This window comes from Oryctolagus cuniculus, chromosome 13 (assembly GCF_051225735.1).
Source record: "Oryctolagus cuniculus isolate XC-2025 breed Fujian yellow rabbit chromosome 13, ASM5122573v1, whole genome shotgun sequence".
NCBI lineage: Eukaryota > Metazoa > Chordata > Mammalia > Lagomorpha > Leporidae > Oryctolagus > Oryctolagus cuniculus.
Genome location: NC_142879.1, coordinates 26494103 through 26521874, shown reverse-complemented (window position 1 = coordinate 26521874; position 27772 = coordinate 26494103). Strand labels below are relative to the sequence as shown.

At 41.3% G+C, this 27772-nt stretch overlaps 1 protein-coding gene across 3 annotated transcripts in view; it reads left to right on the top strand.

Annotated features, from left to right (window-relative positions):
• The window catches only part of INTS7 (integrator complex subunit 7), an 85669-nt gene that overhangs the window by 23433 nt on the left and 34464 nt on the right, over positions 1-27772 (top strand). For all 3 annotated transcript variants that reach the window (XM_017347801.4, XM_002717529.6, XM_089312150.1), the window contains exons 5-10: positions 4860-4906; positions 8971-9170; positions 9641-9763; positions 22273-22390; positions 24492-24626; positions 26456-26553. In XM_017347801.4, coding sequence (XP_017203290.1) covers positions 4860-4906; positions 8971-9170; positions 9641-9763; positions 22273-22390; positions 24492-24626; positions 26456-26553 — 721 coding nt within the window. The remainder of the gene's footprint in view (positions 1-4859; positions 4907-8970; positions 9171-9640; positions 9764-22272; positions 22391-24491; positions 24627-26455; positions 26554-27772) is intronic.

Sequence of the window (27772 nt, the reverse complement as noted above, 5' to 3'; positions counted from 1 at the left end):
GAACTTTATCCAGGTTTCCCATATGGGTGGCAGGGGCCGAAACACTTGGGCCATCTTCCACTGCTTTTCCCAGTCTATTAGTAGGGAGCCTGATTGGGAATGAAGCAGCTGGAACATGAACTGACACCCATATAGGGTGCAAGCATTGCACTTTACTGCTATACCACAATGCCAGCCCTGGTGCTTTAGTCTTTTGGGAAATACCGATTCACAGTCTTAGGCAGGTCTTCCAAATTTTGATCCATTTCCTTGTATAATATCAAAGGATCACATTGTTAATGTCATCAGTTTTATTAAGAAAGGCTTTGAATATAAATGTTCAAGTTCATGGAAACACCTGTTTTCTGAAATTCTAATTTTGGCTTAAAATTTCAAATATTATGATTGACAACAAATATTCTCAGTTATCCACCTTCAAGTTCCACATTCATTTTATTCATCTTTCAACAAAAGGCCTGCCATATAGCCATATCTGAGTAAGCGTGACATCCTATGAGAAGATGACTAGTTAATGTTACTCCCTGAACAGTCGTCTCCTTTCTGTGGAAACAATACTGTTACTCCTTCTGTACTTCCCAGTCTGTCAGAGTTTATTAAATGGATGTGAATCCAAGGGTTGAGAGTTAATAAAACTACATTAATTAATTAGTAATTTTCACTGTTTTATTAACAGCATTACTGAGTACAACTGGCTTTCTTTTTTTTTTTTAAAGATTTATTTATTTATTCGAAAGTCAGAGTTACAGAGAGAGAGAGAGAGAGGTCTTCCATCTGCTGGTTCACTCCCCAATTGGCTGCAGTGGCTGGAGCTGCGCCGATCTGAAGCCAGGAGCTTCCTCTAGGTCTCCCAAGTGGGTCCGGGGGCCCGAGGACTTGGGCCCGAGGACTTATACTGCTTTCCCAGGCCATAGCAGAGAGCTGGATCAGAAGTGGAGCAGCCGGGTCTCAAACTGGTACCCAAATGGGATGCCACGCTTCAGGCAGTGGCCTTAACCTGCTGCACCACAGCGCCAGCCCTTTTTTTTTTTTTTAATATAAGTTTCTGGTGGAGAAGAACACTGTAATGACTAGCAGAGTTAGGTGCTGCTGCCTTGATTCTTGCCAAGGTGCAGATGAGCTATTAATTCATTCCTTATATTTGCAGCCAGATCTTTAATTGGACAGGTTGCTATGTTACTGCAAAGTGGTAGTGCCTTGCTGACTTTGTCCAACACACATTTAGCACTGTCGGCTGTGTAAGTCTCTACCATGTGCACTTTTCCAGCCAATGTGCTACTACAGTTAGTTACCTTGTTACCATTTCTATTTGAAAAGCTTTAATAAAAGTTAAAATCTTTTTTTTTTTTTTGGCTTTAAAGAGCACATTACATTTGTGTTTAAAATATACCTTGGGATGGGCATTGTGAACAGCGGGGTGAGCTGCTGCTTGAGATGCCTATCTGTCCCATATCAGAGTGTCTGGGATCCAGTCCTGCCTCGGATTCAAGCCAGCTCCCTGCTAATGCACACCGTGGGAAGCAGCAGATAACGGCTCAAGCACTTGAGTCCCCACCACCCGTTTGGGAGACCAAGATGGAGTTCCGGGCTTCTGACTTCAACCTGGCCCAGCCCTGGCTGTTGCTGGCATCTGGAGAGTGAACCAGCAGATGGATGATACTCACTTCATTCATGTCCCTCCCGCCCCCGGTCACTATGCCTTTCAAATAAATAAATGAACTGTAAAAAGTGTTCAGACATTCTACCTAAATTTTAAATTATTAGTCTCAAAATAAGCTGCAGCTTATTTGGCACTGTAATGTTTTGTGGCATAAGACATAGTGAGTTAGAGTATTAACATCTGAAAAGCCGGGGAATAGATTTAGTTGGTTTTTTTATTTTCTTATTTACAGGTTTGCCATTTTCTTTAGAATACATTCTTCTGTTCTATAAATCAGAGAACTGTCTGATATGATTCGTCTTTTTCATTGTCTCTGGACCTACATAATACAGTTGTGAGTTGAGAAAACGAGTTTTCTTATCTGTCTTTTTTTTTTTCGACAGGCAGAGTGGACAGTGAGAGAGAGAGACAGAGAGAAAGGTCCTCCTTTGCCATTGGTTCACCCTCCAATGGCCGCCGCGGCTGGCGTGCTGCGGCCGGCGCACCGCGCTGATCCGATGGCAGGAGCCAGGTGCTTCTCCTGGTCTCCCATGGGGTGCAGGGCCCAAGGCCTTGGGCCATTCTCCACTGCACTCCCTGGCTACAGCAGAGAGCTGGCCTGGAAGAGGAGCAACCGGGATAGAATCCAGCGCCCCGACTGGGACTAGAACCCGGTGTGCCGGCGCCACAGGCAGAGGATTAGCCTATTGAGCTGCGGCGCCGGCCTCTCCTCTGTCTTTCATGTCAGAATTTCACCATTAAGTATAAGAAGAATATTGTGCAGGTGAACTTTGTTTTTAGAAGCAATTTTAGAGAAATCTTTCAAAATTTTGCCACCAACCAAGACAAAGTATACTTGATAAGTTTGTGTGTAAGCACAAATGTCAGGATTTCAAAATAATGTACAAGTATTGGCTGATGGTGAGATTACAGACATTATTGTAAAGAGTGCAGTAACACTGAGAACAGACTGAATTAATCTTGGATTTCATGTTGACACACCAAACATACTACCTTAGAAAATTTTGGAAAACACTAGAGAGCACTAGCTCTTGCGAGATGATGTCATTCTATATCCTGTAGCCTCTGCAAAACTTCACTGTTTGCTTGTAAAAGAAGGAATTTTTTTTTTTTTTTTTTTTTTTGACAGGCAGAGTGGACAGTGAGAGAGAGAGACAGAGAGAAAGGTCTTCCTTTTGCCGTTGGTTCACCCTCCAATGGCCGCCGCTGCAGCCGGCGCACCGCGCTGATCCTGGCAGGAGCCAGGAGCCAGGTGCTTTTCCTGGTCTCCCATGGGGTGCAGGGCCCAAGCACCTGGGCCATCCTCCACTGCACTCCCTGGCCATAGCAGAGAGCTGGCCTGGAAGAGGGGCGACCGGGACAGAATCCGGCGCCCCAACTGGGACTAGAACCCGGTGTGCCGGCGCCGCAAGGTGGAGGATTAGCCTATTGAGCCACGGCGCCGGCCGTGTAAAAGAAGGAATTTGAAAATAACACATGATATGTTTTTTAAGATTTATTTTATTGCTTTGAAAGGCAAAGTTACAGAGAGAGAGACAGAAGCATCTTCCATCTGCTGGTTTACTTCCCAAATGGCTGCAACAGCTAGGGCCAGACCGGGCTAGAGCCAGGACTTCATCTGGGACTCCCACGTGGGTACACGTGGGTCAATTTCTGCTGCTTTCCCAAGCACATTAGCAGGGAGCTGGATCAGAAATGGAGCAGCCAGGACTCAGCTACTGCCCATATGGTATGCTGATGCTGCAGGCAGTGACTTAACCCACTATGCCACAATACCAGTGCCTACACATAGTATCTTTTTTTTTTTTTTTTTTAAGATTTTTTTTATTTGAGAGGTACAGTTACAGAGAAAGGGAGAGACCGAGAAAAAGGTCTTCCATCTTCTTGTTCACTCTCCAAATGGCCACAACGGCTAGAGCTGGGTTGATCTGAAACCAGGAGCCAGGAGCTTCTTCTGGGCCTCCCATGCGAGTGCAAGGGTCCAAGCACTTGGACCATCTCCTACTGCTTTCCCAAGCCATAGCAGAGAGCTGGATCAGAAGAGGAGCAGTTGAGACATGAACTGGCACCCATATGGAATGCTGGTGCTGCAGGCAGAGGCTTAGCCTGCTGTGTTACAGTGGCGGCCCCTATGCATATTATCTTAATAGCAGAAAATACTTTACCTGGATATCTATGAGCTGTAGAAGAAAGTATTTCATATCTCATGTATGCTTTATTATGACTAAATGAATCCATTTTCATTAACCTCTATTTCCTTACATGTTATATAATGTTTTATCTCAGTTATTCATGTTATTAATACTTTTTTCAACACAGTAATATTTCTGTTGTGATAAAATGAAAAACAGCACCTTGAGAAAATAAACACATGCATGATATTGAAAAATATGACTAAGTAGTTTGGTTTTAGTAAGATTTTCTCTGTATTTTCTACTGCATTTCTACTACTATGTACATGCTCTTTCTAAACTTCAAAATGTTAGGACCTAATTTGCTTATGTAATCAGTGCTTGTGTATTGGAACCTGTTTCTTTCCCTCCCTCCCTCCCTCCCTCCCTCGATCGATCGATCTGTCTATCTATCTATCTATCTAAAAGGCAGAGTTACAGAGAGTTACAGAGGTTCACTCCCCAAGTGGCCGGAGCTGGGCCAATCTGAAGCTAGGAGCCAGGAACCTCTTCCGGGTCTCCCACGTGGGTGCAGGGCCCAAGGACTTGGTCCATCCTCTGCTGTTCTCCCAGGCCACAGCAGAGAGCTGGGTCATAAGAGGATCAGCTGGGACTTGAACTGGCACTCATATGGGATGCCAGCACTGCAGGTGGCAGCTTTACCTGCTACGCCACAGCACTGGTCCCAGAACCTGTTTCTTAATATGAAGTATGTCCTAAAACATACTCTATGATACTGACCTTGATTCTTTCCGACAGCGTCACTAATGGATGCAAATTCCAACACCTCTCACAAATCAGGGGGTCTTTCCTTGAATATCATGTGAGACAAGTCTTGGCTTACACCGATTTGATGGTTAAGTTTTTGTTGGAATTGTGTTTCTTACCACTACCCCTTCCTCCACACTTGACCTTTTGAATATTAGTTAACGATTTATAGTATTGCATTTCTCCTATGATGTAACTCCTTGGAAAAGTTAACAAATTTAGTGTTTTGATTTTAAACTTTTTGCTGTTCTCTCTTTCCAAAGGGATTTTGCTGTAGGAATCTGTAACAAAATCAGTGAAATGATTCAAGGTATGTATGCTTCATTTACTATTGGGAAGTGACTTAATAGGATTTATATTAATAGTAGTTGCTAATATTTGTTAAGTACTTACTATATGCTGGTCATCATCTTCTATGTGCTAAAAGTGTTCTAGGTGCTTAGGATATAGAAAGGAACAAAACAAAGCCTTGGCTTCATGCAACCTAAGTTCTGGTCTAGAGTGGGACAATAGACAGATAAGATAGGACATACCAGATGCTCTGGAGGAAAAGTGAGTAAGAAGGGTAGAGTCCCAAGAGTAGGCGGAGGGAGAGGAGGGACCTCTTCCCTTTTACATACGTTGTCGATGAAGTGATACTTGTGTGAGAAGTGAAGTAGGGAGAGGAGCCAGCCCTGCACGTAGGCCAGGGAAGAATGCTTTGATCTGCAGGAATGCATTGTTACTAGGAGCTCTGGTTGCTTTCTACTCATGTCCCTCCAGTGTCTTCCAGTGGCAACTAGAATCGAATCCATATTCCTTTTGTGGCCTACAAACCCTTAGTTTTCTGACTTCACTTTCTAAACCCTGCTTCAGGTTTATTGAATATTTACTTCATTTATCTTCATAACATTTGTAAAAGGGAGCTCAGGCTACAGGATTCTAAAGAGCACCACTTTGTATTTGTATAAATGGCATTTCTCTGAATTGTGCAGCCGTGGATAGTAATACTCTTGGTTTACTAAAAATGAAAAGGTGCTGCAATAAGGCCAAGTGACCTGTCTATAGTTACACACCTGGTATAGCACAGTGAGGCTTTGAGGTCCATGCTTTTAACCACAGTGGTCCAGTGCTTTTCTGGAGTATGAAATTTCTTATGTTAGTTATATTTTACATACATTTGAATTGTCTTTTAGGTTTTTCTTTCCTAAAGGTTAATTTATTTTATTTGAAAATCAGAGTTACAAAAAGAGTGAGAGGGCGAGATCCTCCATCTACTGGCTCACTCCCCACATGGCCTCAAGAAACAGAGAAAGCCAGGAGTCAGGAGCTTAATCTGGGTCTCCCATGTGGGTGCAGGGGCCCAAGCACTTGGGCCGTTCCTCTGCTGCCTTCCCAGGGGCATCCTCAGGGAGCTGGATTGGAAGTGGAACAACCTGAACTGGAAGAGACATCAGTGCTCATATGGGATGTCAGCGTTGCAGGCAGTAGCTTAACCTGCTGCACTTCAGTGCTGGCCCTTGTCTTTTAAAGAGGTCTTGTTCACTTTACAATAATAATAATCACTCAAATACCAAAGTACAGTGATTGAGCTTTATCCTGTTCACCTTCATTTCTTTGTCTTTTTGTCCTCTAACAGGAAAGGGCTTTCCTGAACAAAGGGTTCATTGTCTTCATATCATTAAAGGGAAGCATCATTCATTGATTGAGCAAGGTTTTATTGAATATGTGCTATATTAGATAAGATCTCAGCAGGAAACAAGTGGCACACTTGCACTGGGTAAATTCAAAGCGCATCCAATAAACTGCAGGGAATAATGTAGTGCTGGAGCCTAGCAATAGCTTTTGTCACCCTTCCAGGGTCCAGGAGAAGGAGTGGTTACCAGAAACTTGGAGTCATGTCAAGAGGGCCTTTTTGTAAAACTGACTTTCAGCGACTTGAAGTGATTCTGCCGAGAGGGAACCAGAGAATAAATATAAATACTCTGACCTCATTCTTCTCCCTCCCTTCTCCTCCTGGGGCTCTCCATTACCTGAACACAAACAGAGGAGTAAAGGACAGATAGCAAGGGAGTTGGTGCAAGCTGTACAGGTGGGTCTTCTAGGGTGCTGGAGTGCTTATGTATCTGGGAGGTGGTTATATGGATATAAACATATATGGAAATTCATTAATCTGTATGCTTAAGATTCATTGCTTTATTATTCCTTAAGCTTTATCTTCAAAAATGAAACGTAGGAACAGGAATTAGGGATAGAGAGAGGGAGAGGAAAACTGGCACATGCGTGGGGGAAGATTGGAGGTCAAGATATAGAAATAGCAGAGGAATTTTGGGAACAGAATATCCTGATGTTTAATTTTAAGCTGCCTCATTTCTGCAAGCAAAGCCTTTCAAGTCCCCCTAAATCTTTAGTAAAGGTGTGTTTAAAAATAGATGAAGAATCTCTGACTGCTGGATTGAGAATAAACTCAGAGTGGAGAAGAGAGGGAAGTGAGCCAGGAGTCAGCCATGCAGAAAGGCCCAAGTAAAGAGAGTACATAAGGTCTTTTGCAGTAGTTCAGTCAAGAGGTGGTAGTGGAAATTGGCATTGCATTTGGCTTGCATTTTGAAGATAAAGCAAAGACTTGCTAATAAATTTGGAAAAGTGACGTGAGAGAAAGAAGGAAATTAAGACAGACTCCACAGTTTGAGGAGCTATAATGCTGGCATTGTCATTTCTTGAGATAGGGAAGGTTCTGCAGGCTCAATTTCAAGGTGAGATCAGAAGATGTCTTTAGGCCCTAGTAAGATATCCTAGAGGAGGTGGTCAGAGGTAACAGGATATATAAATGTGAAGTTCTGGGCTGGCTGATAGTGGACACCATGGGACTACTGTCAGTTCATGCAGAAAAAATACAAGAAAAGGTGAGAAGAGAATTTATTACTAACTCAGAGAAATACCAGAAGTTATAGAAGAAGAGACTACAGAGGAGACTAATGAATAACAGCCAGAGAAAGAGGGCAGAAACCAGTAGGAATGGAAAAGCAGAAGCTGGTTTGGGAAGTTTCCTAGATAGACTTGGCAGCACCATCAAATGCACTTTAAGGATCAGAAAAATAGCAGCATGGACTGCAGAGAGGAACAAAGGAAGAACTACTCTGACCCCTGTTCTCTACCCACCTCCGTCACCACCCCTACCCGTCTCCTGCCAGTGCTCTCTTGCTTTGGCCAAACCCAAAGTGAGACCAAATAGTAAAGGAGTTTGTTGATGTAAGTTACCATTGGATGGTGAGATGCTGTCTTATGTTCCTACTGACAGTGATTTCACAATGGGAAAACCGGTCATCTGCAGAGTACAAATTAGCTTTTGGTGTGATTTAGTACATTATGGTGGAGAAATTTTTCTTACTGCCACCAAGCCATGCTTTAGTAGAAGGGTAGAAAACCTTTTTTTCTGCCAGGGGCCATTTGAATATAACATCATTCGCACACCATACAAAATGATCAACTTGAAAGTTGTGGTGTAGATATATTGAATTTCGAGTCCCACCTGTGGTTGCCAACTCCAGTGATTTCACTGGCCTTACGTATGTTCCCTACTCCTGCTCTGGAGAAGCGTCTTGTTTGTTTCGCTCTAGGGTTGTCAGGAAAAGATGCACCAGGATTAGTCCTCGTGGAGTTCCAGCTGTATATACAGCAAAGAAAAGCTCTGCTATGCAAAGTTCAGAGAAGTCCAGAGCTATTCTACACACAGTGTATTCATATCCTGATAGAGTATGTGTGTGTTTATCTGTGTGTAATCATGTTAATATGTTGTAAGAAGAAATGGACAGCAAATACGGCTGCTTTTCTACTATACCTTTTAAAAGCATTTTCTGTTATTAGCAGATAGTTTTAGAATCATGAAAACTTAACGATAAGATAAATACTTTGGGAAAAAACTATTGAATTTATGGATTAGTTCTAGTATAATCTTTAATATTACAAATATAACTATTAGTATACTATTTGATTTTTTAAATGTACATTTTGCTAATTGAGTCAGGCCTTTTATTTCTAATTTATTTCCTTTTTTTTATTATTTGAAAGGGAGAGAGACAGACAGATCTTCCATCTTCTGGTTCACTCCTCCAAATGCCTGCAATAGCCAGGACTGGGCCAGGCCAAACCGGGAGATTAGAACTCAGTCCAGGTCTCCATGTGGGTGTCAGGGACCTCCATACTTGAACTTTGTCGTCTGGCACCTCCCAGAGTGTGCATTAACTGGAAGCTGGATTGGAAGCAGAGTACTCCTATATGGGATGCGTGTTCCCAGGCAGCAGTCTAACCATTGTACCTCCAGCCCAGCCCCCAGCCCTTTAAATAGGAACTAGTAAGGATGATGATTGGAAATCTCTGAATTCTTTTTGCATCTAGGTTTAGCTACACCAGTAGACTTGAAGCTGAAGCTGATCCCCATCCTGCAGCACATGCACCATGATGCGATCCTGGCTTCCAGTGCTCGTCAGCTTTTACAGCAGCTGGTTACATCCTATCCCTCCACCAAAATGGTGATTGTTTCTTTGCATACTTTTACTCTGCTTGCTGCTTCGTCTTTGGTTGATACACCAAAGCAGGTAATTTCAGTTTTCTTTAAACTGCCTGTTCTTCAGTAAACTTGCGTATTTAGTATATGATAAAGATAAGAAGTGAACTGCTGTGTTAAAAACATGAAGATCCCCTTTTTTTGATAAAGACCAGTTTAGTTTCTGTGTGCTTCTCTATATTCACCAATACTGATTCTTGGCTACCCTTGAGAAAATGGGGTGTCAGGAGGTACATGACAGGATGTGAAGCTGGCAGTAAAGAAAAGAAAGGATTGAGGGTCTGTTAAATGCCAAGTCCTATGCTAGAAGCTTACCAGTTAAATGATGGTATTTACCCACAAGGAAAGGGAAGCCCAAACATGAGCGCATAGCTCATAGGTGACAGGGCTGTGACTGAGGTGAGTCCTGACACAGTCTCAAAGATTCGCTAGACTATGCTGCATCACTAATGCTGATTTCAATGACCGTATTGTTCATGGAGTGACTAACTTCCCTTACAGATTCAGCTTCTGTTGCAGTATTTGAAGAATGACCCCAGGAAAGCAGTGAAGAGACTTGCTATTCAAGACCTGAAATTACTTGCCAATAAAACACCACATACGTGGAGTAGGGAGAACATTCAGGTATTTAGAACTTTGAACATAAAATAAACTGTTTAGCATTACATTTAATGTTGCCTTTATCATCTTCTGCATGGTTGAACATGAAAAGCTTCTACAAGTGTTGTTGATATTTGTGGCAGAAATTATTTTATAAGTAGCAAAATAAACAAGATTTCTGTCCTCAAAGTTTGTTTTAGTAAGTGAGAATTGCCTCTGTTTGTTGTAATTTTTCTGTAGCAACAGTGAAGCTAATTGAGAATCTCAATTAAATTACTTATTTTATTCCTGTCTTCTTCAGTCAGTTCAGGGAGAACAGTTTAGATGCTCACTATGATTTATTATAGAGAAGGTCCTGGCTGGGCATGTACGATGAACAAACTGTTTCCTCTGCTCTCACACCACAGTGAACACACAACTTCCATGACCTTGTTTAAGGTGCAGGTATTCTTCCAGCCAACCAGTAAGCAGTCAGTTCTGCAGCAGACACCAGCCAGGTGTCCCTCAGTTCAGTTCTGACACCATACAAGTATACTTAGAGATGGCATCGGATCTGATATTTTGAGGGCTCAGTACCCAAGACTCTGGCTTTCCACCTTAGGTAGCAGGTTGTTTGACCTGTGCTGACCTGCCAGCTATAAAGCAGGATTCCCATAACCTCCTTTTCATGTTTGGTTAACTTGCTCAAGCAGTTCACATGACTCAAGGAAACACTTAGACTTACTGGTTTACTATAAAGGATGTGGCAAAGGATGCAGATGCAGAGATGCACAGAGCAAAGCATGTGGGAAAGGGCTCAGAGCTTCTAAACCCTTTCTGGGTTCCCTCTGGGAACCTTCACATATTCCACCTTCCAGAAACTCTCCACACCTTGCCCTTTTGGGTTTTTATGGAGACTTCTTTGCCTAAGCATGAATGCCAGTAGAATGGATGGAGAAACCCAGCAAGGCCTGTCTGTCCAGATCTTTAGCCATCCTTCCTCACTGGGAAGGGGCAGGACCCCTCTGGAATGAGGAGGGTCTTATGACCTACTATTAGACAAGGGATGCTCACTGAATTCCTTTATGGCCAGCTAAAGACAGGGAAGATTAGTTTTCTTTCCGTTTCTTTTCTTTCTTCTTTTTTTAGATTTATTTTGTTTATTTGAAAGGCAAAGTTAAAGAGAGAACTTCCATCAGGTGGTTCACTCTTCAAATGGTTACAGCAGTTGAAGCTGGGTCAGGCTGAAGCCAGGAGCCTGGAACTCCATTCAGGACTCCCACTTGGGTGGCAGGAGCCCAAGCACTTGTGCCATCTTCTGCTGCTTCCCCAGACACATTAGCAGGAAAGTGGATTGAAAGTGGAGCAGCTGGGACTCGAACCAGTGATCTCATATGGGATGCCAGCTTTGCAGGTGACAGTTTAATCTGCCTCCCACAAAGCTGGCCATGATGATTAGGTTTCTAAGAAACACCTTGGGGGAGAAAAATTCTTTATTTTCTTTCTTTCTTCGTTTTTTTTTTTTTTTTTTTTTTTTTATATTTATTTATTTACTTATTTACTTGAAAGGCAGAGTAACAGAGTGAGCTATATCTTCCATCAGCTGTTCACTCCCCAATCTCTGCAGCAGCAGGAGTCAAGAACTCCATCTGGGTTTCCCATGTGGGTGGCAGGAACCCAGGAACTAGTGTAATCGTCTGCTGCCTTCCTAGTCCCAGTAGCAGGAAGAGCAGGAACCAGGAATCGAACTGGCACTCTAGTGTGGGATGCAGGTTCCAAAGTGGTGGCTTACCCTGTTGTGCTACAACACTTGCCCCAGAGAAACTGTAGTTTCTGTCGCCTGCCTTGAGGAGTAAGTCATGAGCCGAGAACTAAGGACAAAAACCAAAATATGTATATCATAATTCACAGTTGGTAACTTGGGAAAATATATTCTTCCTTTTCCCAGAGAGCGAAAGACAGACACTCTGAAGTTTCCTTTCTTAAGCATAAAGGGAACTCTCAGTGACATCTTTTGTACCATTTCTTAGGATAAATTTATTTATTTTTTCTCAAAATACAACCCTGTTTGTTTGCCTGTTACTGATAACATCCCATTTTCTAAATAATGCAAGTGAAAGTGAAGATTATTAGATTTTTTTTTTTTTTTTTTTTTGACAGGCAGAGTGGACAGTGAGAGAGAGAGACAGAGAGAAAGGTCTTCCTTTGCCGTTGGTTCACCCTCCAATGGCCTCCACGGTTGGCGCACTGTGGCCAGCGCACCGCACCTATCCAAAGGCAGGAGCCAGGTGCTTCTCCTGGTCTCCCATGGGGTGCAGGACCCAAGCACTTGGGCCATCCTTCACTGCCTTCCTGGGCCACAGCAGAGAGCTGGCCTGGAAGAGGGGCAACCGGGACAGAATCCGGCGCCCCGACCGGGACTAGAACCCGGTGTGCCGGCACCGCTAGGTGGAAGATTAGCCTATTGAGCCGCAGAGTCGGCCAGATTATTAGATATTGACCCTTTTTTTCATGGATTTTATTTTTATCTCTTGGAACATTGCAGCTTTAGTGTAACAAAAAACCTTTGAATTGTGGATTATAAAACTAAGTTGCTATGTTTAATTGTTTTTCTGTTAGTTTGCAATTAATATAGGATGACTCAATAGTCACAGATATCCCAAGAGGTTAGAGCAATTGTTAGTATTTGCATTTAATGGATAAGCAATTAGAGTTCAGAGATTTAATGTGCTTCAGAGAGCTTCTGAAGAGAACTTAATTAAGAATTTGATTAAGAGAGATTCTGTGCTCTGATCCTTTATCTGGTGTTTTTTTGACTAAACAATCCTGTCTTTCCAAATTGAGAATAGGCTCAGCTACTTGAGTCATTTGAGGGATTTGTGTAGATGACACCCAGTTATTTAGAAAGATCAGTGAGCAGCACTGTCTTCCGTTTCATGTTTTTATTGTTGTTGATGAGATAGATCACATATATAGAAAATGTTAATTGTATATGTAGTAACTTTAATAATAATTTAAAGTAAAAACCCACATAGCCACCATGTAGCTCTAAATAGAACATTGCAGATTTGTAGAACCCTGCCTGCTTTTTCATGGTCCTCCTGATCAGAACTTTACACCCACCCAAGTAAAGCTGCTCATCAATTTCCTCTTCTTTATGGTTTTACCCTTCCTGTCTGTCTCCCTGTATAATACTGTTTAGTTTTAGTTTGCTTTTGTTTTCCATTATACTGATGAGGCTCATCCATGTAGCTGTTTTTCTTCCCTTTAATTGCAACGCAGGAGCTTCAGAAAGTTGATGGTTTCAAATTTTTTTGTACTGGGTGAGCATTTGATGTAGCAGTTAAAACACTGGTTATCCCATCTCAGAGTACCTAAGTATTTTTCTGTCTTTCAAATAAATACAAATAATATTTTTTTGCTGTAAAGTAACCCTTCTTTATTCCATTTTGTGCGAACTTTATGAAATACCCTTATATATAGTATTCCATTATGTGGTTGTACCTGAGTCATTTTGCTCTTAATGGATTGTTTTCATCATGGGGCTCTTGTCAACAATGCTGCCTTGAGCATTCTTCTGTTTGTCTCCTGGTACATATGTGCAGGAGTTCCTTTAAAATGTATACTTAGGACTGAAATTCCTAACATATAAAATATGTGCATTGGCAGCTTTATCAGATAATGTCAAACTGTTCACCAAAATGATGAAACCAATTTCTGTTGCCTCTGTGTGTACCAGAGTGCCTGTTGATCCACATCCTTGCCAGCACATAGATTTAGCAAATTTTCCATTTTTAACTGATTTAGGAGTTAGTTTTTATTTGTAATTCGTTTATTACTAAATAAATTAAACACTTTTTTATTGATCATTTGCATTGTCTTTTTATAGCATAGCTATTCAAGCCTATTTTTCTGTTTATTTTTTAGCTATTCTTTATGTATTTTGGTTGTTCATACTTGTTGGTCCTTGGCAATTTTTTTTTTTTTTTTGAAAGAGAGTTATAGACAGAGACAAAGTTCTTCCTTCCGTTGGTTCACCCCCTAAATGGCCGCTATGGCCGGCAATGCGCCGATCCAAAGCCAGGTGCTTCTTCCTGGTCTCCCATGCGGGTACAGGAGCCCAAGCACTTGGGCCATCCTCCACTGCCTTCCCGGGCCACAGCAGAAAGCTGGACTGGAAGAGGAGCAACCAGGACCAGAACCCGGCACCCATTTGGGATGCCGGCGCTGCAGGCGGAGGATTAACCAAGTGAGCCACTGCGCCAGCTCTGGTCCTTGGCAATTCTATCTAAACTTTAGAATCAGCTGGTTGAAGTTAGCCCCCTCCCTCAAAAAGTTGACAGTTTGATTGAGATTGCATTGAATACAAATATCAGTTTGTAACAAATTAGTATCTTTATACTATATTAGGTTTTCCAGTGTATGAACGTGTTATTTTTCCACTTATTTAGGTCTTTTTAATGTGTCTCTTGGGTTGGTCTATTTCATATAATATTAACATAGCTACTTTGGTTTTCCCTTAGATGTATTTACATGGTAGATTGTTTATCCATCTTTTTACTTTATATCTTTATGTTTCATATATTTCTTGTAACACATAATTGGATTATTTTAATCCAGTCTGGTTGTCTTTGTCATTTTCAAATGGAGTATTTGGTTCGTGTACATTTACTGTGGTTTTTTTCCATGTTTGTATTAAAGTCTGCCATCTTATTTTGTGTTTTCTGTTTCTCCTGGGTCTTTTTTTTGGTCCCTTTTATGAGGGGGTTGCTGCTTTCTAGATTGATTTTTTAAAAAAATATGTTTTACCATTCTCGTTCCTTTGAATAGAAATTTACAGTCTTTTTATGTTATTTTAATTGTTATCCTAGAAATGAAAACATGCATAGTTCTTATCAAAGTCTGAAATTAATTCTACGAAGACTTCAGAACACATTTTAATTTCCTTCAAATCCCTCTAAATTTATAGATACTATTGTCATATATTTTAATTCTGTCTTTCCTTATTATGTGGCATTGTTACTATTTTATCAGTTCATTGTTAATTTGGACCTTCCAATGTCTTTCCTCCCTGTGAGGCTTTTCCCTTTGCCTTTGGAAAGTCCTTTTGTGAGTCAGCTTTTCTGAAGATGTCTGCATTCTGTCTTCAGTCTTCAAAGACACTTTCTCTGAGGATAGACTTCCCAGGGAACTGAGGATCCCTAGTATTCTTGCTGAGTTCCATTATCAACATGAAGTAGCAAAGGTCTTTTGAAGAATTTTTTTCGCCTGCTTAAAAAATGTTCTCTTTTCTTCAGTGTTCTGTGTTTTTACTATGAAATGTCTGATTTTGAGTTCCTTCTCCTTAAGCCATTGGGTTCTTAAATGAGAAGATTGATGTCTTTCAACAGATTTGGGAAATTGTCAGCTGTAAGTCCTTCAGATACTACCATTGTTTCTCCCTCTCTCCTTTTCTTCTGGAGCTCCCTGTTAACCCATCTCCATTAATCATCTGGGATCCTTATCTTACCTGCTTACCTCATTTGTTCTGTGTTTTGCATAATCTCTCCTGTGTTTTAGTTCAGCTTGTCTGAAGTCTTCGCAGATCTGTCTTCGCTCTCTATTTCTATTGCTTTTCCATCATAGTACACATTTTCCTTGTACAGCAGATTGTTTTTTACTTTTAACGTGCATTTTTCTTGGGAAAGTGTATGTGGGAATTCTTTGAGGCACAGAATGGAGATAGATTCTTCTAGAGAAGACTTACGTTTTCTTCTGCTTAAGAGAGGTCAGATGAAGTTAGGAACAAGTTGAGTGAGTGGAGGATGGAGGTTGCAGTTTTAAACAGGGTGGTCAGCTCCCTTAATAAGAAGCTGACATGCGAGCAAGGATCTGAAGGAGGAAACATCAATGTCATGGGCTTCTGAAGGCAGGGCATTGCTGGCAGAGAGAACAGCAGAAGTGCTCGTGAGTGTGACTGTGAATAATGAGATTAGTGGGAGATGCTGTATGACAGGTGCTTGGGAGTTGGGGGGGAGCATGTCATTGAGGACCACTGTGTCCTCTGGAAGGACATTAGCTTTTTACTCTGCATGAGATGGATTGCCGTTGGAACATTTTGAGCAGAGAACACTATCTGACTTAGTTTTAAAGGACTCCCTCTGGCTTAGCTATATTAAGACTGCATTGTAGGGGCACAAGGACAGAAGAAAGGAGAACATTTCGGAGGCAATTATAAATAATACAGTTAGAGAATACGTTGCCTGAACCAGGGTGGTGGTAGGGGCATACTAAGAAGTGGTCATATTGTAAGTCTGTTTAAAGACAGGACTGATGGGCTTGCAGATCGCAGTAAGGTTTTTTGCCTTCAACAAATGGAACTAACATTTTCTTAGAACAGACAAGACTCTGGGAGATTCACTTCCAGTCAGATAAACTTGAGGTATCTAATATCCACGTGGAGATGTCAAAGATACATGAATCTGGAGTCCGTGGGCAGATGTAGCAACATTATAAATATGAGAGTCATCAGCTTATAGGTGGTGCTTAAAGCCATGAGAATGGGTGACACAGCTAGGGAGAGAATACTGCTAGAGAAGATTTAGAGAAGGATGAAATAATGTCATTTGTTGGCCTGGGAGGAATACATGTTTTATGTTGGTGGAAATTACCTGATAAAGGAGGAAAAATTGTATGAGCAATATCCTTGGGTAGAGAAGACTGGAAAGGATCCAGTGGACGGGTAGAGACTTTATCTAGTTTATACAGGAACAGGAAGGAAGACAGTAGGAATGGGTACTGATGTACATGGGTGGGTCGGTGTTGGTAGACTTTATAGAAAATCTCTTATGCTTGTTTTTTGTGGTTGTTGTTGAAATAGGGTTGCTGAGTGTAGATAAGAATGGGGAAGGCAAAGACAGACGTTTAAAGAAACAATTGCAAATAGGAGACTGAGGTGGTTATATTTAAGCAGTGTGTGTTCTGGCACATACAAATAAATGCATTGTTTTCAGGGTAGCTCCAAAAATCTGGATTAAAGGTGAGATTTTTCTGTAGTTTTCATTTTCTTATACTTTGATAGAGAGTTGGAGTTATGCTGTCTTAATAAAATGAATTGAGAGCTTTGTCTTTCTGTAATCTAGAATGATTGAGAATTATAGCATAACTTTTATGTTTCCTGAAGGTGTAGCTTAAAAAATACCAGAGATCTTTCCAGATCTGGGACTTGTTCCAAGCATGGTGTTTTCAGAACATTTCCAGTTACTACGTGGTTATTGCCATAGAGTTCCCTACTCTTCCTTTCCACTTAATTTATTTCTCAACTTCATTATATTGATATAAAGAACTTTTTGATTTTTTATCTTTAATTTGTAATTTCTTAATATTGTACTTTTTTTAATACCCTTTCCTTAAGAATTGCTGGAAGGTTAGATTTTCTTTTTCGAATGCCTGATATGTTTATTTTTATTCTTCTTGTTTGATAATAAAAACACTTGAGGCTGTTAATTTTTCCCTTATCACAGATTGGCAACAGTCCATGAATGATGGCTTATAGTGTTTTCATTGATATTAGTTTGAAATGGATTTTTAAGAAGGTTTACTGTGGCATAATTGGTTTACGAAGCCATTTCAGGTGTACAGTTTAATTTTTACAAGTGTTTATAGTTGTGTAGCAGTGACCACGATTGAGATAAAGAACACTTTTCCTCACCCCAAAATTTCCTTCATACCGTGTGTATTCAGTAGTTCCCCTAACCTCTCACAACCACTGTTCTGATATCTGTAATTCTGCTTTTCCAAAATATACATAGAATACACATGTAATAAAGTAATGTGTAGTCTTTTGGATGTTGCTTTCATTTAGTTTATTTCTTTTTTTTTTTTTTTTTTTTTTTTTTTTTTTTTTTTTTTTTTTTTTTTTTTTTTTTTTTGACAGGCAGAGTGGACAGTGAGAGAGAGAGACAGAGAGAAAGGTCTTCCTTTGCCGTTGGTTCACCCTCCAATGGCCGCCGCGGCCGGCGCACCGCGCTGATCCGATGGCAGGAGCCAGGAGCCAGGTGCTTTTTTTCCTGGTCTCCCATGGGGTGCAGGGCCCAAGCACCTGGGCCATCCTCCACTGCACTCCCTGGCCACAGCAGAGGGCTGGCCTGGAAGAGGGGCAACCGGGACAGAATCTGGCGCCCCGACCGGGACTAGAACCCGGTGTGCCGGCGCCGCTAGGCGGAGGATTAGCCTAGTGAGCCGCGGCGCCGGCTACTTATTTATTTATTTTTAAAGATTTATTTATTTACTTGAGAGTAAGAGTTACACAGAGAGAGAAGCAGAGGCAGAGAGAGAGAGGGAGGTTTTCCATCCGCTGGTTCACTCCCCAGATGGCTGCAACAGCTGGAGCTGCGCTGATCTGAAGCCAGGAGCCAGGAGCTTCCTTTGGGTCTCCCACGTGAGTGCAGGGGCCCAAGGACTCAGGCCATCTTCCACTACTTTCCCAGGCTACAACAGAGAACTAGATCAGAAGTGGAGCAGCCTGGTCTCTAACCGGCACCCATATGCGATGCCGGCACTACAGGCAGCGGCTTTAACCACTACACCACAGAGCCGGCCCTGCTTTCACTTAGTTTAATACTTTGGATATTCCTCCGTATTGTAGCATGTAGCAGTAGTTCATTCCTTTTTGTTGCTGAGTGTTATTCCAGTGTGTAGACATCCAGCAGTTAGTCCATTCACAACTAGATGGGCCTTTGGATTCTTCCCAGTCTTTTTTTTTTTTTTTTTTTTTCACTATTACAAATAAAACTGTTGTCATACCCATTTGTCATCTTGGGTATAGAGTGGACCAGATGGGTTGGGTGGTAGATGTATATTAAACTTTATAGGAAACTACCTTAGTCCATTTTGTGCTGCCATAACAGAATCCACACACTAATTCATAAACAATAGAAATTTTTTATTTCTTCTGGTTTGAAGGTTGGGAACTCTGATCAAGGGGCTGGCATTTGGCATAGGCCTTTTTTTTTTTTTTTTTTTTTTTTTTTGACAGGCAGAGTGGATAGTGAGAGAGAGAGACAGAGAGAAAGGTCTTCCTTTGCCGTTGGTTCACCCTCCAATGGCCGCCGCGGCTGGCGCACTGCGCTGATCCGAAGGCAGGAGCCAGGTGCTTATCCTGGTCTCCCATGGGGTGTAGGGGCCAAGCACTTGGGCCATCCTCCGCTGCACTCCCTGGCCACAGCAGAGAGCTGGCCTGGAAGAGGGGCAATCAGGACAGAATCCGGCGCCCCGACCGGGACTAGAACCCAGTGTGCCGGCGCCGCAAGGCGGAGGATTAGCCTAGTGAGCCGCGGCACTGGCCATAGGCCTTCTTTTGAATCACCCAAGGCAGAAAAACAGAAAGAAGTAGAAGGATGCCAAATTTGTCCTGTATAAGGAATCCATTCCCAAAATAATGGCTTTAATCCATTCATGATGGCAGAGGCCCCATGACCTAATTACCTCTTACAGGCCCTGTCTCTTGGACCAGGCGTTTGGTAGTGGTTAGTATGCTACTCGGGACTCACTCATTCCATAGCATAGTGCTTGGGTTCTAGTCCTGGCTCTGCTTCCTGTCAGGTTCCTCCTATTGTGTACCCTGGGAACATCAGTTGGTGGCTCAAATACTTGGATCCCTGCCACCCATGGAAGAGACTCAGATTGAGTTTACAATTTTATAATGATATAGTCTTATTTAGAGAACATAGTTATTGGATTTATGGAACCTCTACTATAAAGCAGGTAATTTTTTGTTCTGGAAATTCTTGAAGACATCATTTTATTTTTGACATTACCTGTCCTGCTGTCCTGGGAATTTGCAACTTGTTCCTTACCTGAGAATAGAAAGAATTTGGTAAGCCAGTTGTTTCTTTTAATATTATTTTTCTTTGTAGTTATTACAAAGAAACTTTGGAGATATTATGTCTTCACCAAATACTTTCAAGCATAACTTTTTTTTTTTTTTACTTTAAAGATTATAAATTATTCTTTGTCACTTTTCTGGAACACATCCCCGGTGGCCAGTCCCATTCCAGGGTAAAGACACCCCTATTTAGGCTGACCCAGAAAACAGTAATTCAGGCCAGGACCTCTGGTTGAGCAATGAACTAAGCTAAGTAGACAACAGTGATGGCAGTGATGGTGAGTGAGAAAGAGGATTCCTTTTGTAAATATTTTTCTTTTTTGTAGATAGGAACAATTATCCTAGTAAGAATAATTTTATAATAGTTGATGTCTTTGAAACAGAATCTTGAGCTAGATTTCATCATAGCAATATGATGTACCATCCCTGGGAAATTTTGTGATTTGCTTTTAAGCTCACTAGTTGGGTCAGTGAGCCCTTAAATCAGCATATATTTACTAAGACCATTTTAGGTACCTAATAATGTACAAGATGACAGAATCATAATAGAGCATTATATAATTGAGCAAAGTATAATATAGCATTAATTTGAGAGGCAGAATGACTGGGGGTGCCCATACCCCAAAGTCAGGAATGCAGTCTAGGTTTTCCATGTGCATAACAGGGCCCTCATTACTTGAGTTATCTCTGTCTCCCAGGGTCTGCATTAGCAGGACCTGAAATTAGGAGCTGCAGCTGGGGATCAGGCACAGGAACTGATGCAGAACATTGACATTTTTTTTTTTAAGATTTATTTATTTATTTGGATTTATGAAGGATCTCTTTGAGTGAGACCTCAGTGGAAAAGAAGGGACCATCAAAAAAGGAAGCACTTTGAAGGTAGGAGGCCATGGCTTATGGCCGTGTCTACATACTGATGGAGTTTGTGGACTCAAGAGGCTTCCATAGCCTTGGCAGCTCATGTCAGGAGCCTCGGGTGATCACTGACATCATAAAGAAGAGTGTCAATTGTTAAATCAACAACAGGAGTCACTGTGCACTTACTCCCCATGTAGGACCTCTGTCCTTAATGAGTTGTACTATGAGAGTAAACTGTAAAACTTGTTTCCAAACAGTACTTTATGCTTTGTGTGTGTGTGTGTGCAAATTGTTGAGATCTTTCTTAATATAGAGTTGGTCTTCTGTATATAAAGTTAATTAAAAACAAATCTTAATGACGAATGGGATGGGAGAGGGAATAGGAGGTGGGATGAGAGTGGAGGTGGGAAGGTGGGTATGGGAGGAAGAACCACTATATTTCTAAAGCTGTACCTATGAAATTTGGATTCATTAAATAAAATCTTTCTTAAAAATAAGATTTATTTATTTATTTGAAAGGCAGAGTTACAAAGAGACAGAGGGTCTTCCATCCACTGGGTCACTCCCCAAATGGCCTCAACGGCCAGAGTTGTGCCGATCTGAAGCCAGATGTCAGGAGCTTTTTCTGGGTCTCCCACGTGGGTGTAGGGGCTCAAGTACTTGGGCCATCATCCACTGCTTTCTAAGGCCATAGCAGAGAGCTGGGTCAGAAGTGGAACAGCCATAATTCAAACTGGTGCCCAGATGAGATGCCATCACTGCAAGCTGCACCACAGCACCAGCCCCAGAACATTGACATCTTAACTGCAAGGCTGAATGCCCACTCCAACATTTAATTTTTTTTAAGATTTATTTATTTTATTTGAAAGGTAGAAAAACAGAGAGAGAGAGATATCTTCTATACACTGACTTACTCCCCAAATGTCTGCAACAGCTGGGGCTGTGCCATGCTGAAGCCAGGAGCCAGGCACTTCATCCTGGTCTCCCATATGGGTACAGGGGCCCAAGTACTTGGGCCATCTTACAATGCTTTCCCAGGAACATTAGCAGGGAGCTGGATCAGAAGTGGAGCAACTAGGACTAGAACTGGTACCCTGTACACCACAGGCAGAGGCCTTACCCACTAAGCCCCTAGGCTTTAAATTTTGCTCTGAAACTTTGGAATAATGGGCGTTTAATTTAATACGAGTTATTTGCCTGTGTTGCATGGAGTCCTGTGGTGCAGGAGGAGCAAGGCATCATCATACTGTGAGCACAGGTTCCTAGTTCACTGCTTTGCAGGAAACACTAGCATCTCGCTGTTGGTGATACTTTCAACTGCCTTTGGTAAGAGTAGAGTAAATGACCAGAAGTGGAGGAGTGTTATATTTTTGAAAATGCACACATATGAAATAATTCATGTATCATAGATCAAAGTCTGGTGAAGGCTTTAGAATAGTTTCACATGTACCAAAAAAATGGAAAAGACAGCACAGAGGGTTCCCGCACACCCCACCCTCGGTTTTCCCTGGTACTGACATTTTGCATCAGTATAGTACTTTTGTTATATATGAACCAGTACAGATACATTGTTGTTATTCACCAGCCTTTATTTTTATTTGGCTTTCTGTAGATTTTTTCCTAGTGCCCTTTTTCTGTTTCAGAATACCACATTACATTTAGTAACCACGTCTCCTTAGGCTCTTCTAAAGAATTTGGCAGTTTGACATGTTTTTTATCATGGGATAGAGACTACAATATATAATTTTTCTAAAAGCTAGAAAAATGTAGATGGAGCTGACAGTTTAAAAGTATTGATGTTTTAACGTCTGCTCATTTCTCTGCTTTTCAGGCACTCTGCGAATGTGCTCTCCAGACTCCCTATGACAGCTTAAAACTGGGGATGTTGTCTGTCCTTTCCACGCTATCAGGGACCATTGCCATCAAACATTACTTCAGTGCAGCACCGGGTGAGGGAGAGCAAGGAGCTACTGTATGCATAATATGCTGAGTTCTTTTCTCCGTGGTTATGTTTCAAGTTGTTTCTTCCATAAAGTTTTACAATCAGGGGAAGTTTCCATCTCCTGTGTTACTTGCTGGTAATGTCTTTGAAAATAATTTCTTAATTGATGTCCATGGTGATGAAACCTTGCATCCTTGATCTTGACTCAAGGATGTTATTTTTCTAAATGTGTCCTTTTTTGAATTATATGTGGATGAGATCTTTTTTTTTTTTTTTCAAATAATTTTTTTAAAGATTTATTTATTTGAAAGTCAGAGTTACACAGAGAGAGGAGAGGCAGAGAGAGAGAGAGGTCTTCCATCCAATGGTTCACTCCCCAATTGGCTGCAATGGCCAGAGCTATGCCGATCTGAAGCCAGGAGCTTCTTCCAGGTCTCCCATGTGGGTGCAGGGGCCCAAGGACTCGGGCCATCTTCCACTGCTTTCCCAGGCCACAGCAAAGAGCTGGATTGGAAGAGGAGCAGCAGGGACTAGAACCGGCACCCATATGGGATGCTGGCACTTCAGGCCAGGGGATTAACCTGCTGTGCCACCGTGCCGGCCCCAAGATAATGTTTTTAAGGATGCTTAATATAGCTATTTTTCTTTTGTAAGTTTCTCATTCACAGTGCCCTTTGAATTTAAATATATTTCAAAGACCAAGTGGTTGTAAATTTTAAAGCCAAATGTCATATGCTTCCTTTTAGGTGTATATTATCTCTCTGGGTTGTGATTAAAATGAAACTTTACCCCAGTTCAGTAGCACTTTTCTAGTTTCCTGTTAAGATATTCACTCCTGAATGCCTTCATTAATGCCCAAGGAGCTTACTTACCTAGTAAGCTTCAGACTCAGTTTGCTGTTGTTTGCTTCGAGGAATTGCATGGCTTTCTTTTCCAGTCCGTTACTTTGAGTTAAATTAATTAAAGAACAATAATAAAAAAGTACTTGTCTCTCTTTAGGGCTGAATAGAATATGAGCTAATTTACTGGGGTGACTAGCATTCCCTGAGAGGAAGTTAAACAGACCTGACACTCTGTTGGCACGACTGCCTTTCCAACTGGGGTACATACATGTGGCCCAGACTCAACTGACGATTTCCATGCCACAGACTGAACTGGCAACCAGTAAAAAGAAGTGGGTTTCCGGAGACCCATTCTGGTGCTGTAGCAGTGACCACAGCAACCTCCACTTTCCATACACTGTGACAGTAAATGTGTAGGACCCATGGCAGCATTGTAAGCCAGGACATCGAGTACTTGGTGACAATAGCCACAATATCTTCACTGGACTAACTGGGGCGTGGTTTCTTGGGCTGTCATCTCGGTTGCTCTCTGGCCTCACCTTTGTCCTGTGTATTTTCTGCCTTTAGTTTTCCCAGCCTCTCCAGTAACTCTGTGAGGTGCTCTGTGTCAGATATCTGTTGCCATGTAACAAACCTCCCCAGCACTTAATGGCTGAAAACCACGACCATTTTACTTGCTCTGTGTGAATCAGCCGTTTGGACCGGGCTCAGCTGGGCAGTTACACTTGTCTCACCCAATTGCTAGTGTGACTGCAGTCACCAAGAGCCTTGCCCAGGACTTGATGACCTAAGATCGTTTCATTCAGTCTGGAAGTTGGAAGGCTTTCCGCCGTGACTCCTTGTCGGTTCTCCATGTGACTCTCAGTGGGCTCACTTGGGCTTGTTTTGTCACGCCCTCAAGGTACTGGCCCCAGCCAAAAGAAAGCCCATCAGCACTAAGCACTTCGTAGCTGAAATCCTTTTGAACTCCCCAGAGTCTGTAGTTGTTCTGTCTGCACTTTTTCTATAGTCGATTTCTACTTTTATGGGAAAGTCTTACATTGATTTTAGCTCTTGGTCATTACAAAAATGTTGTCATGCACCTATTTTAAATATGACAGGAGAAAGAGAAATAGCGATATATATTGATGATAGGATCAAGATAGAAAATTTTGTTGAGGTTTATTGTTAAAGAATTTCTCATAAAGCTAAGAAAATTGAACCTCTAAGCTGGACTGCTTTTGAACTGTTTGAGTTACAATCTGCTGCTTTCTTCTGCTTGTTTAGGAAATGTCGGTTCTTCCCCCAGATCCTCTGATTTAGTCAAATTAGCCCAGGAGTGCTGTTACCATAATAACAGGGGCATTGCAGCCCATGGAGTGAGAGTCCTCACCAATATAACTGTCTCCTGTCAAGAAAAAGGTAAGTTTGGTCAGGGCTGATACTATGCAGGAACTTTGGCTTGTGTGTTTGGATGTTTAATCTCTGATTGTTTGTAGCCTGTTTGCATTGATCCACAAGATGCTTCTTTCCAAATGTTCCGAGAGCAGACTTTCTCAAGGCTACGTAATCCTTGTGAAAATAATTAAAGCACGAGGCCGTTGGAGTTGGGATTGTGGAATTGAGAGGCGTTCTGGAACACTGCCCGTTTGCTTCCCCTGCTTACCTCTGTGTGGTGCTGTGATGGGGACTGCTAGGACTGCACCCTGTACTGTGAGACAGTGTGCCCACTTGCACAACACCTGGAGAATTTACTTACCAAGGGACTTAAAAAACAAATAATTTAAACAAATAATTTCTCTTAGAGGCAAGTGAATTAACAGGGCAGTGCAATTAAGTTTTCACAGAAGTTGTCTCTAATATATGTAGCGTTAAACTGTTGTGTGTAATCAAGGAAGATGTGCCAAGAAAATAGTGTACATATTTTATTGTGTTCTTTTTTTTTTTTTTTTTTTTTTTTTGACAGGCAGAGTGGACAGTGAGAGAGAGAGAGACAGAGAGAAAGGTCTTCCTTTGCCATTGGTTCACCCTCCAATGGCCACCGCGGCCGGCGCACCGCGCTGATCCGATGGCAGGAACCAGGTGCTTCTCCTGGTCTCCCATGCGGGTGCAGGGCCCAAGCACTTGGGCCATCCTCCACTGCACTCCCTGGCCACAGCAGAGAGCTGGCCTGGAAGAGGGGCAACCAGAACAGAATCCGGCGCCCCGACCGGGACTAGAACCCGGTGTGCCAGTGCTGCAAGGCGGAAGATTAGCCTAGTGAGCCGTGGCACCGGCCTTAATGTGTTCCTAACATCTTCTGCCCTAAAGACTGAAATTTTTCATGCCCATGTTCAAAAGGAAATGCATTTTGGGAATTCCATCTGTTTCGGTTCTTTTTTAATCTGTATTAAGGACAGCAAGCTCAGCAGTCCCCCTTTCCCCACCAGCCTGCCCCATTGCTGGTTCCTAGTATCTGTGTTTTTCTAGCACCCTGACTTTCAACAGTCTTTACACTGTTTGCCAAGCTCTACACTCAGGAAACATTTCTTTAACTTGTTTGTTGATTCTGCTTTGAATAATTAAATTTGTTTTATTTTTGGTATAGTAAAGAGTATCTTCTTATCATTTAACAAAAAAACTGTATGTTCTAAAAGCTGGCATTGTCTAAAAAAAACTAATACATTAAGAACTTTCTAGAACCTTCAGAGAAATCTTAGTCTTATGAGCATGAAAAGATGCTGTGGTACTGCTAATATGTATGTGAGTTATCTAAGGGAGTTCATTCTTTGTGGTTGGACTTAAAACATTTGTAAGATTATATGAGGGTCTTCATTACTTTGTAAAAGTGGCTCAACTTTCATTAGAAGCTGAAAAGTATTACATTCCAGGTAAAAATGGCCTGTATAATTTATGTCTGATTAGGAGGATTAACACATACTGCACAGTTTGCTGTTAGTATTTTCCTTAGGTAAGCTAGAGACATTATTTCAATTTTGTTTTATTTATAGTCTTGTGACTTTAGCTGTTGATTTAATTGTGTATACTTTTAGAATCTTCAGTATGAGGTAGCACAAATAAAGAAGTCTGAAGATAGCCTTTACATTTCCTAAGTAATGCCACATGTACTTTTTTCGAGGAAGATTAGCTTTATTCATTTAACTGTTTCCTATATCTTGAGTTTCTTGATGTTTTTTCTTCTATGTATCTGTGTATTTTACCTCCCTCTACTTGACTACCAAAATCTTAGTATACTATTTTTTTTTTTCTAGATCTTTTGGCACTGGAGCAAGATGCTGTCTTTGGATTGGAATCACTTCTGGTACTTTGTAGTCAAGATGATAGTCCAGGTGCTCAAGCCACTTTAAAGGTGAAAATATGGCTTATTTTTATACAGTGATTATTTTTATGAGAGTATGTTTAAGGTGTTGATGGTGGTGCCTGGGTTCTAATAAAACTTTATTTGTAACAAACAGCCAGGGGCTAGATTTGGCTTACGACAAAACTCAAGTCAACTCCTGGCTTAAACAAACATCTACTCTTCATCTTCATTTTGAAAACTTGGTTTGTTCAATGGTCCCAAAAGGTAGACATGGTAGAATATGAGCTTTGGCTCATTTTACCATCAGCTGACAGCACACATTAAGTTGGATATGTACATTTGATGGTCATAGACAATATAAAACAGTTAAATTGCCAGAACTCCTGTCTTTGTAGAAACTGTAAAGTAACACTGGTAAAACCTGATGAAATCACTGCAGGTGGATACACGATGATATAAATGTTTATTAATTTCCTGAGTATAGAAGCCATAGTTCATAAGCCAACAAAGTATTAATGTAAAGAATTTTCACCTTCACTTAAATGCGGAAGTTATTTTTGAGATGCTCAAATGTGAAATGAGACTACTCTCATTAGACTGAAACATGAAATACAATTTGTGAAGGTGCAAAATTCTTAACAGAGTTAATAGAAGTAAAAGCTGTTTGAGAATGTAGGAATTTTGCTTGTGTCAAATGAGTTTGACTCATTTTAGCATATTAAAAAAGATGTGTGGTCTTGGTGATTAACAATAAAGATATTAAGTGTTGTTAACAAACCTTGTAATCAAAAGGTTGCAAAAGGGAATAGGCAACGTGTGTTTGTCAGCATGTTCTGAGGGGATCTCAGGGTCTTTTTGGGATCACAGTTCATTTGGATGTGTCAAAGTGAGGATTTCTGGATTTCTAGTTTGTAGACTTCAGTTGAGAAATGAGAGAAAATTAAAAGCGTTTCCCTCACTTCAATGTGCTTAGCTCAACTGGAATATCTTTTAAAACTAAATTTTCAGTAACTCCAAGACATGCATAAACACAAAGGTAATTCATTAAGTTTGGGACTGATGGATCCCAGGAATTTATATTTTTATTATCATCTAAAATGTTGTCAGTAGTAGTAGCGTTTAGTTTTACATGTATTTGCCTCTCAGCATTCCTCATGCTTTTCAATTTTTTAAATTGTCTTAGGTTGCAATATATGGTTGATGTTCAAGGGTACTTCAAAAATGTATAGAAAATGGAATTAAAAGATTGGGGCTGATGTTGAGGCAC